At 33.3% G+C, this 16,014-nt stretch overlaps 1 protein-coding gene across 4 annotated transcripts in view; it reads right to left on the bottom strand.

The window, feature by feature from the left end:
- LOC130662471 (L-fucose kinase-like) overlaps nucleotides 1-16,014 on the bottom strand; it is a 46,645-nt gene that overhangs the window by 21,458 nt on the left and 9,173 nt on the right. For 3 of the 4 annotated variants that reach the window (XR_008989024.1, XM_057461350.1, XM_057461349.1), the window contains exons 1-4: nucleotides 7,278-7,488; nucleotides 4,194-4,286; nucleotides 2,559-2,710; nucleotides 1,724-1,774 (exon numbers count right to left, since the gene is read on the bottom strand). Coding sequence is in view for 3 of the 4 variants with exons in the window: in XM_057461350.1 (XP_057317333.1) it covers nucleotides 1,724-1,774; nucleotides 2,559-2,710; nucleotides 4,194-4,284 (294 nt within the window). In the remaining variant the exon portion in view is untranslated. Of the gene's footprint in view, nucleotides 1-1,723; nucleotides 1,775-2,558; nucleotides 2,711-4,193; nucleotides 4,287-7,277; nucleotides 7,489-16,014 lie in introns of those variants that run through there. The other variant, XM_057461351.1, reaches the window with a different exon arrangement.

The following is a 16,014-nucleotide window of genomic DNA, read 5'->3' on the forward strand; positions in this document are numbered from 1 at the left end:
TTTTTTTTAGATTTTTGCTGACGTCAGCAGTGCATATACAAAAAAAATTAGCGAAATTTAGTTTATTTGTTTCCTGTAATGTGCAGAGATTCAAACGCTGATGAGAAAAATGATTATATATTATCATGTGCTATTGACGAACGATTAAGAAGATTTAATAGTTCAAAAATGTTGCTGACGTCAGCAAAGTACCTAATTAAAGTACAACAAATTTTTCTTTTAAAATTCATAAACCTGTCACCATATAGATCTTGAAATGCTGAGCAAGAAAATGTATAGGACCCCGTACTTTTGACAAACAGTTGCAGAGATATTAGGGTTTGAAGGTTTGTGATGACGTCAGCAATGGCCCGTGAAAACACAAAAAAAATTTTTTAGAAATTTATATGCCTGTTGCCTTCCTCGTATAGATCTTGAAACACTGATCAAGAAAGTGTAAAGGATCATATACTTTTGACAAATGGTTACAAAAATATTGTAGTTTAAAGGTTTTTTGATGACGTCATCAACCCGCCCATTCCAAAACGGATTTAGGGACCCAGGTTTGCGAAACTTACCCAAATTGGTTCTAGGTGGTTTCTAGTTACCCACGTGGTGAAAAATCCTCGACGTCACCACCTCGTTTCCAAGTTATTTCACCTCAAAGCTTTAGGTGCAGTGTAATGATTTCACTAACGTTAATATAATTTCCTTTGATGGTAAAATTATTTTAACGTCAAAGTTTGGTAATTTAAAAAACAAATTGACAGGTGATGCTTTATGGACTTTATTAAAGAACATTGGGAAGAATATAATCCACTTTGCAAAAGTCACACACAGACACATGGAAGCTCTGTATTATTATAGAGATGGATACAACATCAATTGTGAAAACAACTACAGTGGGATAGTGACGGTTTAATGTTGGTCAGGTAAACTTGTATTAAGCAGGGATAGATAAAAAAATTTTTTTCCTGTGTTGGAATACTGAAAATCCATTTTTTTGCTATGCGATCATATACCTCTTAACAAGAATTTCAGTAAAACTAACTAGCCCACAAACATATAGTCAAAGTTGTTTCTAGGTACGGCTGCAGATGATCTTTACACAAGATTTTGACTATAAGACTTGACTTTATCACACAAAGACTGTCAAGGTTGTTTCTAGGTTTTGATAAGGGTTTTAAGTTTTTTGATAAACTATCAGTCGACCATGCACAGAAGATTCTTTCCATTCTCTGAATGATTCACAAGAGCTTGTGAGAGCGTGTGAAGTTGGTTTGCGAATGTAAAAATTCTGATGAACTATCTTAAATATACATCGAATTACTTAAGAAGATTGAATCTAATCCTGGTGCTCCTAAAACAAGTCGACATTTAATTATTTTAAGGTACATGTTTTGTCATCTTGCCAACTAAAATGTTGTCAAAAGCACTTATTGTATGTCGGTATGTAAAAGATTTAACTTTTGTTATATGTTTTTACATACCAAGGCAGTAAATACAACTTAGTAGGCAGTTGTTTGACGAAACATATTTCGTAGAAAAGGCAGTGACGAACCAAAAGGGTGCAAATACAGTTAATTTAGGTCCCAGATAGTTGATTATACATAGCAAATTTGATTACCTGGGTAAAAACTTAAGCCCTTGTATTTGCAAAATCAAACATAAAAAATATTTACACTGCTACAGTCATATTGATAACACGTAACTCTTGTTTTTCAGCTTGGTAATAATTACCTACCATGTGAAGAATAAGGATTCGCTTGTTCTGCAAAACATCTGAGGATATAACCTAAACATAACAATAATAAAAAAGTTACTTTATTAAAGCAAACACTGTTCAAACTCTATGTAATTCTCAAATGTAGTAATTTCATGTTCAAAATTTGATGCATCAAAAGGAACTATATCCTTCACTATGCACTGAATTGTTGGTTTCATTCAAGTTTAGGACTGTGTGAAAATCAGCAAATCAGTGTGTGATACTAAACAAAATACGAATAGCAGGCACAACAAATACTCTTTTAATAAAGATTATACAAGCTGGCTTAGACGACGGACTGCTCATAAATATCTGATGAGAGCTCAAGGGCAGTACGTCTTGTCATTACGATTTGAAATATTCGACAAATCCTTTTGTGTAAACAACTCAAAAGTACAAGTTACAACAAGTCACATGCAACAACAACAAAAGTTTGAACATGTTCAAATTCTATGACAATTTCTACGAACTTTTAACCAATCAGCACACACAAATTAATTGCCACAAGCGAAAAGACAGAAAAAAAGTTTGTATTTTTTTAGTATATAAACTTTAATACATAGTTAGGTTCAAATAAGCTTTTGTTGGTTAATTCCTTTACAATAGAACCACAACCCTTATTAACCCCAGGCACGTATGTAATCATCACACCAGAAAAGTATGAATATCAGACCTCTAGTCATAATTGTTAGAATTTCGAAAGTAATGATTTTACCATCATTAATTTTTTAACATTATTTTAACCGCTGTATCTCAATTCCCCCGACAATGATAAATTATATTTGTATAAAGCATTAAAGTCATGTCACCGTACCGTATAACCTTGTAAAGCAGATATGTGTTCAGTTACATGCAAAACTGCATTAAGTGTGGCACCACCACTGCCAATGTTGGGCTTAGGATCAACAACACATAATATCAATGTTTCAGGATGAATAAGCAGCTTCCTTTGACGAAGTTCGATTTCTAAATAAAAAACAATTATAGTCACATGATGCAATCGTTTCACACATGCCATAATTTTTGCAAGGCATTTTTTTGGTAAAAAAAAAACAAAAAAAACTAGACAATCAATGCTACTGTAGTAACCCTGATGTCCACATTAAATCAAACAAACATTTAATCAAAACTACAAAAAAACCACGTTTTTAACAACATTCACACACCACAAAGAATAACTTTATATTAAAGTTATTTTTTATAAAGAATTTTTTGGCCACATTATAAGGTTGACTTTTAAGGTTACATGGTATGGCTACATATTGTAATGTTTATTATGTTAGAAACTGCTTTGCTTAAAGATATCTGATAAACCAATCTAACAAACCAAATGTTTGAGTCTAAGTATGAAGGGTGGAAAGGAGGACCTAGTGCAAGATCAAGTCTAAAACTACAATTGTAAATCTTAAACATATAAAGAACATATAAAGTTTAAACATATTGTGTGTCACAATGCAGCAGTAGGTTATTTCATATTTTATCACATTTCTATTTTGAGATATCAATGGAGCTATGCATTAGTATTGATTGCAAAAGTGCTAGTAGTTTTGACATTGATGTATTAAGTTAATATGGAAAAAGTTTTTGTGGTAGAAAAACTGCTACATCTTGTACACTAGCCGAGATTATTTTACCAGGCTTTTATATTATAAATTCATCACCACAAAAAATTATTTAGAAAGTTATTGATTAAAAGGAATAAGATATACATCATATTGCAAATTCAGAACGCAATTTTTAATATTTGGAGTGCTAAAGTCTTTATAACGGTGAGAATTGGTGGACTTTAATTTTTTACCATAAAAATCATCAATATGTTGTGTTTGCTTACTTCATATTTTTATGTAGAAGATAGATTAAAAGGAAACATTTTCCAAAAGCAAGAAGCATGAAACACTCAACAAAAAGACTTACGGAAGTAAAACTATTTCTGCATGTAACTCTTAAAATATTACATATCATCAAATTCGAAAATCAGTCAACCAAAGGAATTAAAAATGATTTGCTTATAAGTAATTATTACTTTATAGCTATATGTGTAAATTGTCACAAGAAACGTTAAATTAAAATTGTTACTTCTCCTTTAACATGCATTGCATTTCAACGTACTGTTTTGCTTTGAACTATTTGAATGCTTTTTTCTTTTTCAAAATTTTTGATAGATGCTTTCGATTTATGTATGTTTGTTTGTTTAAAAAATTATATACCTTGTTCAGTAAGTTGTATAATTCTCTTGTTCTTCAACCTAAAGGTTTTGTACAATAATTTCCTGCAAAATTTGAAGAACTTACTTAATGTATGCCACATAGCAGTCGACACTATGCGATAACTAGTACATATCATTTTCTTCTGCCTCTTTATTATCTTATTCATTATAATTACAAGCAATAATACAAGCGAGGATTGGTAAAACAATCGAAACAAGTTTAAAAATAATACTAATAAATACCTAATTTGAATGCGTGAGCAGATTCTTGATCAGAGCAAGTTATTACAATAGCTGTCCAAATTTTTTCCATTTTTATTTTTTCTTGAGACATATCTAAATTAAATAAAGCATACATAAAGCATCTCTTGTAGCACAAAAATTAAAAAACTAAATTAGCGTAATGTTTATTTCGTGAAATGCAAGCTCTCATGTTTATAAGCTAAACTCTTTAATGAAAAATATTTATTTATAAACACTAAAATTTAAAAAAATTAACTTTAGTTTAAATGCACAAATTGAATAAATATTAACATTCGATGCATAAAAGTGGACATTAAACATGTGTTTAATGATGTAGTCCAAACTCAGAAAATTTGTTTGATTTTTTGCTTTAGAGCTTTTAATAATTATGATGCTTTAGAAAAAAAATATTATTTTTCATTGTTATATTTTTAATTTCTCTTTGCACATGCTAAAGAGGCTAATATGAGAAACTGCTAGTACAATGTAGTTATAAATTTAAGGTTAAATACTTGGAATTAGGCTAGGGACAACCTAGGAAGAAATTAAGTAACTTTTCCAAACATGGGTCCCCAAATCCATTGTGCAATTGACAAGTTAATGACGTCATTGAAAAACCTTCAAACCTCAATATATATCTTTGTAACCTTTCATCAAAAGTACACTATTGTCAGTAAAATTTTCAAACCCCTAAAATGAAGTGCTTTTGACAAATGTATAAGGATACATTTGTCAAAAGCACTTCATGCTATACATCTTTTTGTTAGTGTTTCAAGCTCTACACATTAGGCAACGGAAAAACAAGTTTTAAGAATTTTGTTGTTGCATATGCACTGCTGGCAGGCTTGGACAGGAGTAAAATCTCTTGTAAAATCTTGTTGGCGAATGCAACAGACTACAACATGCCATAAAATTAGGTGTGCGTACACCTCTTACAAACTTGACGTGCATATGTTTTTTTCTATCATTCAAAAACTGTACTCAAGTGGGACCTCTGAATTTCTGGTCCTTTTAATCCAGGAGTAAGCCTATTAATAGCCAATCTGATCATCCCAGCTAATTTACCAACTCCTGACCAAGTTAAAAAAACTATGTAGACATGAATTTCTATTGCCTGGCCCCTTCGCCATTGCTAACCAGGTCTTACACAAGAAATCCAGCCATGCAGTTTCTAACTTACTAATGCGGAAGTGAACGACGACAGAGCATGAATAAAGCAAATCGTCAAAACTGCACTTACAGGTGGAACAGACACACATAATTATTTTCAAGCACAAGCAACCAACATTATTACCAGTCCGAATGCTCTCACATACATTGCTTTAAAACAAACTATTTTTGTAAAACTGTATCTTGCGTAAGTAAGCGTGGCGCCAATTTGAAAATACTTAAAAAAATAATCAAAATATGCGTTATTGTCATAACCCCCTCCTTTGTTATGTTTATTATAAATATCATAACACATCATGTATTATATGATGGTGAATTACGCTTGCTAGCTAAAAAACTGCTGACTATCGCATAAATAATCGACTATACAGGGAAAATTATAAAAAAAAAACATTGCAGAATATGTTTGTCATAACACCCTCCTCCGATATGATTTACATAATTTTTGCCAACTATACTACCGTAATGATCCGATGAAGCGCCCAGTATTTTTTAAGCATCCACCTGATTAAAGGGAGTGCTTAATCGAAAACTACCTTGAGAAACTGGGCGCTTATTTGATAATTTTACTTTCTTACATTGAGAACCCTAGAAAGACTAAATTTCATGTTGTAACATCTTTTATACAGTTTTATTTTTCCGAAAAAAAATAGAATTGAAAATTACCGTTGTCTTTAATTTGAACAAAATTAGGAAAAATTAATAAGTGCCCAGAATTTTCTATGCCCCCCCCCCCTCGATTAAGCGCACATGCAAAAAATCCAAAAATTTAGTAAGCGCCCAGGGTGCTTGTTGGGATCATTACGGTATATTCTGTAAAAAAAATTTACACATGTTCCCACATGTGTAAATTTTTTGTATAAATTATATAAGACTGAACAAAAAAACATTAAAATAACACTAAAAAATTTTTTATTAAAATAATTTTTCTGCTTTTTTATAAGTGAGAGAAGAAAATTTCTGAACAAAACAATCTTAACTTGCTGTATAACTTTCGAAACAACATATATTCTGCATAACTTTGAAAACATCAAACAAATAATTCTTGCTGTATAACTTTCGAAACAGCACAAGAAAATTTCTTGCTGCATAACTACTTATTTTGCTAATCAAGAGAACATTTTATTCTTTTATTTAAAGAGAGGTAAATTATTATTATTTTTTTTGCAACAAAAAAATTATTAATTATCTGCGTGCGTGATGTGAAAATACATTGAAAATATGCTTGTTGTAACACCCTCCTCTGTTGTAGAGATAGTTGAAAAATTGAGAATCGAATGCCTAGACAACATAGGAACATTTTAGGGCATGCAAATTGTTAAATGGCGCCGTAGATTAGTGGTTATAGCTCTCGCACTCTGTGCGGGAGACCGGGGTTCGATTCCTCTTGACGGCGATTCAACATGGGCGAGTGAATGTTACCATAGCCCCGGGTTAACCCAAGCCATGTGAGGGAAATTGGGAAGATGGCACACTGTGTGGGCCGTTGGATGTTGCCGGGAGTTGTCTAGTAGAGCGCGGGCCCTAATTGGGTCTGCGTCGCTCAAAATGAGCATTAAATACTCTAGGACTCTCCATCTAAGCCATGGCCCCTCCTGGAAATAATAGACAGGGTATATCCCTCGATATTTGTGAGGCTAGCCATGTAAAATATGCACATCTATCTAGCTATCTAATTCTGAGGACGAGATTGCATTTTAATGGAGGAAACTTTTTTAAGATCTTGTTTAAACTGTTCATTGAAGCACAGATAAAAGTTCCCTCCATATATATAATGGAGTATGATGTAGCTAAATACTTTGGTTGCGAACATAGTGTTTCCGCTCCGCAACCCTTTATATATTGATATATATACATTGATAATCTTGTAGAAGAATACGTTAGGGTAGCTAAAGATAGAAAATGGGTTCTTACCTGATAAACAGGATACAAATACTCCTTAAAGAAATATAGAAATGATAAATGTGAATTCAAACATAAACAAAATCAATAGAATGTCAAGTTGTTATTGACCTCGATCATTCAATATTACTAAAATTGTCTCGATGAAGAAACGCCGTGCAAAACGCAGTTCCAACTTTCTTTCACACCCCCGCAGCCCGGTTCTCCTCATAATCACAATCTATATTTTCGCGGAAAAAGTTTTCGCTGCGAAATTTATCAGTAATTTCCAATTCACAGATTTCTTCCGCAAGAAATCATTATAATGCGCATTCGCGAAATTTATTTTAAATTTTGATAATAAATATTTTTTTTAAAAAAAATACCTAAAAATATCAATAAAATTTCAAATATTATAAAAGTATCAAATTTGTTGAAGTGAAAAGGTTTAAAAAAAAATCAAAAATCAATATAGGGTTGCGGCCTGAAAGTGCGGTCTGAGAGCTTATGTGGCAAGCAAAGAAACGTGAGTGGCGATGACAGAAATATGTACGATTGGAAAAAACCTGAAGACCATCAGAGAACCTGTCGATTTTCCTACAGGCTGTTCAAGATTGCTCAAATTCTACAAAACTGGGATAATTTACGCGATACGGGACAAATAAGTTAATGACGTCATCAATAATTTTTAAACCTTAATACCTCAGTCACCGTGATTTTAAAGTATATGATCCTATAAATTGTTCTAATCCCAAATTCAACTCTACACACAATAGTAGGACAAGGGTCATTTCTGACGTTAGTGACATATCCTCTGCTACCTTAGCAAGTTGATCCACGTGCAAGACAGGGAGTAGTCGTAATAACAGTGAGCAAAGAAATCGCACTTAAAGAATTCATCCGGAGCAAGTGTCTGTTTCAAAGGATTTTCGAGATGCCCGCTTTCACGTATTTTTTTTTTTTTCAGTGAGGTTTTACTGTACTCACAAGTAAATTATCGGGGTGAAATCTAAACCGGACACAAAGCGAATAGCTCTGTAAACAGACAATTTTTTTGCATCAAATGAAGTTTCCTATTATAAAATTTTCATTCGCTGAATGCATTAAAATCGGAAACCAACTATTAAATTTGTATAAAAATATTGAAATAAATATTATTGGATATAACAGTTTAAAACAGTTAACTGAAAATAATAGGAAAAAAGATCGTTAATTACTGCAGAACCTAATGTAAAAATGTAAGTTTTGTTTATTCAAACGCAAAAATAATTTTTTTTTGTAGATTTTTTTTCGAGGTGAATGTTGAAGAATGCTAAACTTTCGTCGTAGGTTGGCATAAAGATATTTAATAAACTTTTTTTTCATGTACAAAAACACCAATGCAAACGTTGTTGCACTTCTTGGTACACAGCCTGTTATGATATTTTCAACCAATACTGATAATAATGTATTTCAAAGACATAGGAATATTTGTCGAAAGGGTAATTGGTTGGAGGTTGGAGCGGATTCCCGAATTGTTGCCACAGAAATAACCAAGATTTTATCTCCAGCAGTCCTACAAACTCACTAAACAGATCAAAATTCAAGTAAATGTTTAATTTCCCGGTGTCTAAGAAAAATAAGGTTTTACGAGGCGCAATGACTGAGATGGAAAAAACAAAGTGGAAAACAAGTCCGGAATTGACGATTAACACGACTGAGCGGCCTGGTAATAACGGCTCCATGTAATAGACTATGGGAACAAGTATGTTTTTAGGCAATAGACCCTTGGGAAGAGATGAGTATTAGCTATTTTTTGATTGATTAACAAAGGCTTCCGATTCAAGTGGGCAAAGCTAATATATCAGTCGATTGTCTCACTACATTATTACCTTTTATTAGCTATGAAGCAGTGTTGTATGAACTTCATTCTCTTCAGTATGGTAGTATCGTTGTTTGTTTTACCTAAGTGGCTAATGGCGTAGTGGTTATGGAGTTTGTTTTGTAATCACAGCGCTGGCATGTTTAGCAAGTGCCTTTACCACAACTACTGGTTGGCCCATGCCATGTGAGGGAAGCTGGGTAGGTAATGCCAGTGTATATCTAATGTATGTACAAATGAGTATCCTGTATAAATATTTGGAATAATATTTAAAAGTACGGTGGACTTTCCCCACTGTTACTAACGAATAACTGTAGTAGATATGATAATTAAAACAATGTTAACATAATGTACTGGCAGGTGGTTAAAATAATTAAACGCACATTGGAAAAGCTTTTGTAAATCGGATGTTAGGTGATCTATCATATATGATTAGCTATTTAAAACGGCAAATTTAAACATCATTCGGTTTATTGTTTTTCTTGCTTAAAACATTTTGCTTTTACAACGTTGAGGGCTACTCTTTTAAGAAAAAGTATTTAATTCTTAAAGCCACCTGCAAGAAACTCCATATTTAGAATTAGTGAAGCCTTTTGTAATATTATTGTATCTGATTTCTTTGCTTTTTTGACAGCTGGACTAAAATAGTTCTCTAGAAAAAGCCTTCTATAAAAATCTAGTTTGTTCTCATGTATATGACTGATAACTTGGAAATGGATTTCGAATATAATTTGACAAATGTTACAGAAAAGAAAATTTGCATTAACACGGGTGGCGCCAGCAATAATTCAAGCAATCCTATTTTGATAACATTATATGTTGTTTTGGCACTTGCAATAATTTTCATCAACTCAAATGTGATTCATGCACTCAGAAGTATCAAACGATCAAGAGTGGACAATTACTTCTTAGTATTGTCCATATCAGATCTAGGTGTTGGTTTACTCGCTCCGCCAGCCGTCATACTTTTTCATGTAGGATTTACCGAAGAGACACTTTGTTCGATATTTCCGTATGCTAATTTTTTCTTAATATTTCCATATTTGTTCTCCTGGACAATGACAATCATAATATCATTAGACCGATGCGTTTTAATGACTTATCCACATATTCATTCGACATATGGCACGCCGTTTCTAACTTATTTTATTCCAGTATCACTTGCTCTTTCTGTAACAGCAGGTGTTCTCATTTTTATGCAAGAAATTCAGGAAAAAATGCTCCTCAGTATTTCAGAAAACAGTTTAAAGGGAATTCCGAAGACAGTTGAGATTTCTATTGTTGCTGTTTTTTTCATTGGTGCAGAAAGTTTGTTTACGCTTTTTTTTGGAGCGTCTCAAATTTATTTAATTCTATACGTCAGGAAGCGTATGGCAAGAATGGAAAATAATCGACACACGAACAGCAATAACAACACAAAAATGACAATCACAATAGCTATCATGTTCTTCTGTGCTGCTGCATGTAATACACCACATTTTGTCGTTCATAGCCTTCAAAATTTAATAAAACATAACATAGAAACAAAATTGGTTTTATACCGTTTAAATTATTGGTCTCTCATCCTACTTTACTTAAATTCATTTCTTAACGCAGTAATTTTGTTGTCTCGAAGTTCAAAATTGAAAAAAGCAATGATGTTCCACCAGATTAGAAAAAGAAGTAGACATGTGACGTGAAGCTGTGTTTTTGGAAAGATTCGAATTTTATCATTTTCAGGTTAGCAGGCTTACATTGTGCAAAATGTTTAAAATGTGTAAAAAAACTGGAAAGAGAGTAACACGCTGCTGAAAATACTGTGGAAGAAAGTACCTCACCTTCTTGAATCAATGCATGGAGCTATTATTAATTGATGTGACCTGTTGCAATATCGACTGTAAAAGTTATTTTTACACTTTTATGGCGATTTTATCTGTCTACATAATTTACTTTAGTTTGTTTCACCGATTGGTAGCCTTATGGTATGTAGAGTGTTCGCTTTCAGTACGGGAGGTCTTGGATTCAAACCCGAGTCATGCGAGAGACTATAATAGTGTGTATTTATCGTTTCTTATTCGGCCTAAGCATAAGAATAGGAATGATATCTAGGCAGTTGTCTAGTTAAGCGATTGCTGTGCTTCCACTACTTTTGTAGCTCAAATGGGGGCTTGAAATACACTAGGACCCCCTTCGTAGGACCCTCGATGGTAGCAGTACCAATAAGAACTGAAGAGGTTATCCTGGGTAAAAAATTTTAATAATAATAATTATTTTTGCTAACTCATTAGAACTTTTTGTTCCCCGTCAAATCTTCATGCTCTGACACTTGAAAATTTTAAGGGTCAAATTATCGGCTAAATTTCATTTAAAGTCCTAACGGAATCATCTACAAGCCCTTTTGTATAAGAATACTAAAATTCTAACAAGGTTAGTGATTATTCTTGCCAATAGGCCTATTGTTTTTAATCCTGAAATCCTAGCCTGATATCCTTATGAAGCATATTTTATAATATATAATTTTAAATTCTCTAGCATCTAAAACTATTATTAGTGTTGTGGACTTCCTCAACATGAATTTGTGCAAAGAAGAGCAATTTTGTAAGTCCCAAAATTCTAAACTATGATAATTTTATTGAAACTCAATGTTTTCCCTAAAAAAACATTCTTTTTTTCTCCAAGAGCAAACAGGATATAATCTGTAAACTGCTACAAATATGAAATGAGATATGCAAAGCTTATGTTAAAAAATGGGACCAGTTTATATAGTGAACAAAACACAGTCAGCATCTGTGTTTTGTTCACTTCTCAAACACATAGAATGCCATGTAAGTTCTATCGAGCGCGATCAGATCTAATATTTAATGGTCAAGATTTCGGTGTTGGCCCCTTATTAGAAGAAATAATAATTTTTAATGGAGTTACTTTAACGGAAGAAACTTTCGCGAGTCAAAAAAATCATGGAATTAAAGGAAATAGCTAACTTTGGTGAAAGATCATTCTAATAATTTGCCAGCTAGCTAGGCTATCTGGAAGAAAGTTTTTTCATTTTAGCTAGCTAGCTCAAAAATGTATTTTTCATTTATGAATTTTTTACCTGTTAAATATTGTTAATCAAGCTACGCTGGGGTCCATAAGTCACAGAACCAATCTATTCCACAGCACTGGCAAATGCCAAAGAAATAAAATGCAAAAAAGGTGGATTTTGCTAGAATTCCTTTAGCAAAAAAAGGAGGAAGGGAGTGAAATTAGCAAGGGTGACGGTGAGAAATGAAAATCAACTATAGGAAGGAACTAGTTGGAAAAGGGAGGATATCTCATGGAAAAGCTTTAATGGTTGCTTATTCAGTTAATTGACATATCGGTGCAATGCTTGAGTCTTGATTCTTTAAAACTACTCTTGGCAAAAATCTAAAAAATAATTATTTATTGTGGGAAAGATATTTACAAAATATAGTACACCTAAAATGATGTATCGTTTTGAGCACTTTACTAGATTTACCACATGCTATATACCATTCTCTTTGAGATAAACTAGATAAACTTTCGAGGTTTTAATCTCATAGAGCTCTGGGGACTACCTGTACTAACGCGCTCCACCTTGCTGTTCGACATGGTTTACTTGCGCTTAATCTGGCGTCGAAACGCCGAAATATTTAGTTCTTTAATCCAAGAACACGTTGAAAACGAGTTTATTTGTGATGATAATTTGTTTGTTTTCAGCAGGCGTTGTTGATTTTTCTGTGGAATTTCTATTAAATTCTATTTCTTTTTTTCTCTTTCTCCCCCTTTTTAATTTTTCTTTCTTTTTGTGAATACTTTTTGAAAAATAAAAATATACAAGAAGAGAAATTCACATCATACTACATCTAATTAAATATATAAATAAATAAATATATAAATATAGTTAATACTTAAGTAAAGTTCTCGCTCTTATTTTTAAAATCAGACCCACGAGTCTCTCATTTGTCAGAGTACTTCATGTCTTCGTACTCATTATGGTCCAAACTTCTCTGAGTGTGAAGTAAATTTCTTTTCTGAACACCTTTTCTTCCTCCGAAATTGACTTTCTCGAAACGCTTTAAGAGACGTGAACCAAAATCGCCCATCTTTCTTTTTTTTCTCTCAAGCATATCCTTCTTACCTACTCGCTGCCTGTACAAATTTCGTTTTGTTTGATAACGTGATTCACGTTTTCCCGCACCTAGTCTTGGAATAAAGTTGTCTGATTTTTTCTCTAAGCTTCGACCAGCTCTTGTACGGTGGAAAAAAAGACTGCTCCGCTCGGCTCTTTTTCCGCCTCTTGGTTGTGTTTCCTCGCGTTTTTCTTCAAGACAAGCTGTAGCTCCTTCACAGAAAGCATCCGGTAAGTATTTCAAAAGACTACATGATATTTTTTTGTAACTATCTTCTGATATGGCAGCGCATCCTTTTAAAAATATGCTCGCAATAACAATAGCAAAGATTGTTGACGGTCTCATCTTGTTCTTTCTCTCACATTTCCCTTCTTTGATTAAAGTAAAAAAACTTTGCACCACAATTTAAAGGTGATTCGGTTGTGATAGGTACTTATGGACTGAATTAATCCTTATAACACCGTAATACCACAATGAATAAGAAAATGGTACGTGGGGAAGACTCTCATTTACAAAGAGAAACTTTAGTTAGATTTTGATTCCTTTTCTTTAGAAGTAATTTATATTAAGTACATGACCAGCTGCTGAGATGTTTTCAAGTTATGTTTTTTGTTTGTACGTAGATGTCGGCAAAACTTTGTAAGGGTGTGTTGATACACGACTTTTTAAACCCTACACCGTGTTTTCTCGAGAATAAAAATTGTCGGATAGTCTAGCAAAGAAGGTTGATGTCGGTGGGAGGGTGGCAGCAAAATAACTTTTTAAAAATTGTATTCGGAAGAAAAATACTGTAAGAATTTCAATTCAGTTCTACTTCTTAACAGGTCCGCCGACATTTTAAACGCGACTTAAGTTCATGTATACCATTCATTGTCTTCACTTTTGCTTCATGTCATCTTAAATTTCATGTGTTACTCATGATTTCACACAAACAAACACAGAAGCTCATCACATTGATCAAAACTTCGTGTTTACGTCGAATTTCAAATAAATTTAATTGTCTTGCACTTGCGAAATGCCCAACTTTATAAGTGATTGGCCAATATAGCAACTTTATAAGTGATTGGCCAATATAGTATTTGAAAGGACACCTAAAACAATTGTTGTGTGCTTTTTAATACAAGTGTGCTAAAATCTTCATTAAAAAACCTGCACACCATCTTACTGCTTATAATTAAACGTATTTCTGTTATCATCTAATTAATTAGTTACCGATTAACTACAATTATCCCTGATCGCTTGACTGCATACAAACTACAATCTTGGTCAAAATAAGTTGAGACAGCTAGCTTAGAAGCTCGCCACCACAAGTAATTGCTTGGGCTATTTCTATATTAAATCACGCATTTTAAACTTCTTAATGTTTAGAGTGGACTTAGGACTTAGTTCTTTGGTTGAGTCTAAACACTTATAACGTAGGTACCCACGAATCTCGGGGCCTTCATGGGTCCCCACGTGGATTATTTTAATGTGCTGGCGTGCTACATAATGCGACTAAAAAATGTTAAACGTTGTTTGCCTGATCCTAATGTGTGCAAAGGTGGCGACTGTGCAGCCTTCCGGTACTTGCCAATACCTTTGTATAAGATTGTAGATTGATCATGTAATACTTATCAAACTAGACTTATTCATTTAATTTACATGGTTGCCCGTTTACCAGTTTGCCCCAAGCTAGAAGAATAATAAAAAAGATCCTCCTACCCCTAAATGATTATAGTTTGACAGTGCTACAGTTTTTGTAATTTGACATTAAACTAGATGCGTGAAAATTTGAATACGAATGTTAAAACTTTACCCTTAGTAATGTTATTCATGGATTTGCTTGTTTAGCTACTTTTGGCAATCTCTAACATCTGCGTGGTAGGCATAGAAGTGTCCTGCTAGATGAAGCTAGGTCTATTTATTCACCCAGTTCACACTGGGTAAACAAAGAGACCTAGAGATATTGCTAGATAATACTTGGATGAAAAAGAATACAAGAATCAGAAGGTGCCAATCTAACTACAGTCACTAATAGTGTAGAGCTTAAGCACAATTCTGTGACAAGAAATCTGCTGGAAAAGACCTCTCTTAAGCAAGCCCCAGCATTTCTTTACCCGATAAGCAAGGTTTTAGACCACTAAATATACAAACAAGGAAATCCGACTATCATTAAAAATAATTATAACTAGCTAGTTAAACACCGAACACCCCAGCTAAAGCTAAACTTCCTTTATGTCTTTAGATTTGTTGTACACTGTTACAGTTTTACCATTGTTATCAGCTAGCCAGCCACCACGTTAAGTAAAATATTAAAACATTACAAAGAGCTGTAGCGAGGGTACCTTCAATGGCGTCGACGATGGCATTCTAAACAAAATCCGATTCGTCAGAAGCCTGTCCCTGAGCTTTGAAGTTAGATATAATTAATATGAGTATGATATATTTCAAAATGTATCAAATAATTCGATTATTACGGCTTATAGATATCAATATTCATGCGATATCTATTCTCGTTGTAACGGATCTCTGTGGCTTGTACACAGGGCCGTTAAACAGACGGATCGCTTGGTTATACGTTGTATCGACTGAAACGATTTCCGATTGGTACGAACAATATTCCTTCAGCCTAAAAATTCCAAAGCCTCGTTGAAGTATATTAAATTTTTATGTGGGTTTTGTGTTTATCGGAGGTGGTTGTAGCCAAAGTGTATTTCTTCAGTCGTACTCAACTAACCAGATTTTTATCTGCAACGGTCCTACGAGCTTTAAGGATTTAAGTTTAAGTATACGTTTACTTTGTCAATATCTAAGATAA

This window comes from Hydractinia symbiolongicarpus, chromosome 10 (assembly GCF_029227915.1).
Source record: "Hydractinia symbiolongicarpus strain clone_291-10 chromosome 10, HSymV2.1, whole genome shotgun sequence".
Taxonomy (NCBI): Eukaryota; Metazoa; Cnidaria; class Hydrozoa; order Anthoathecata; family Hydractiniidae; genus Hydractinia; species Hydractinia symbiolongicarpus.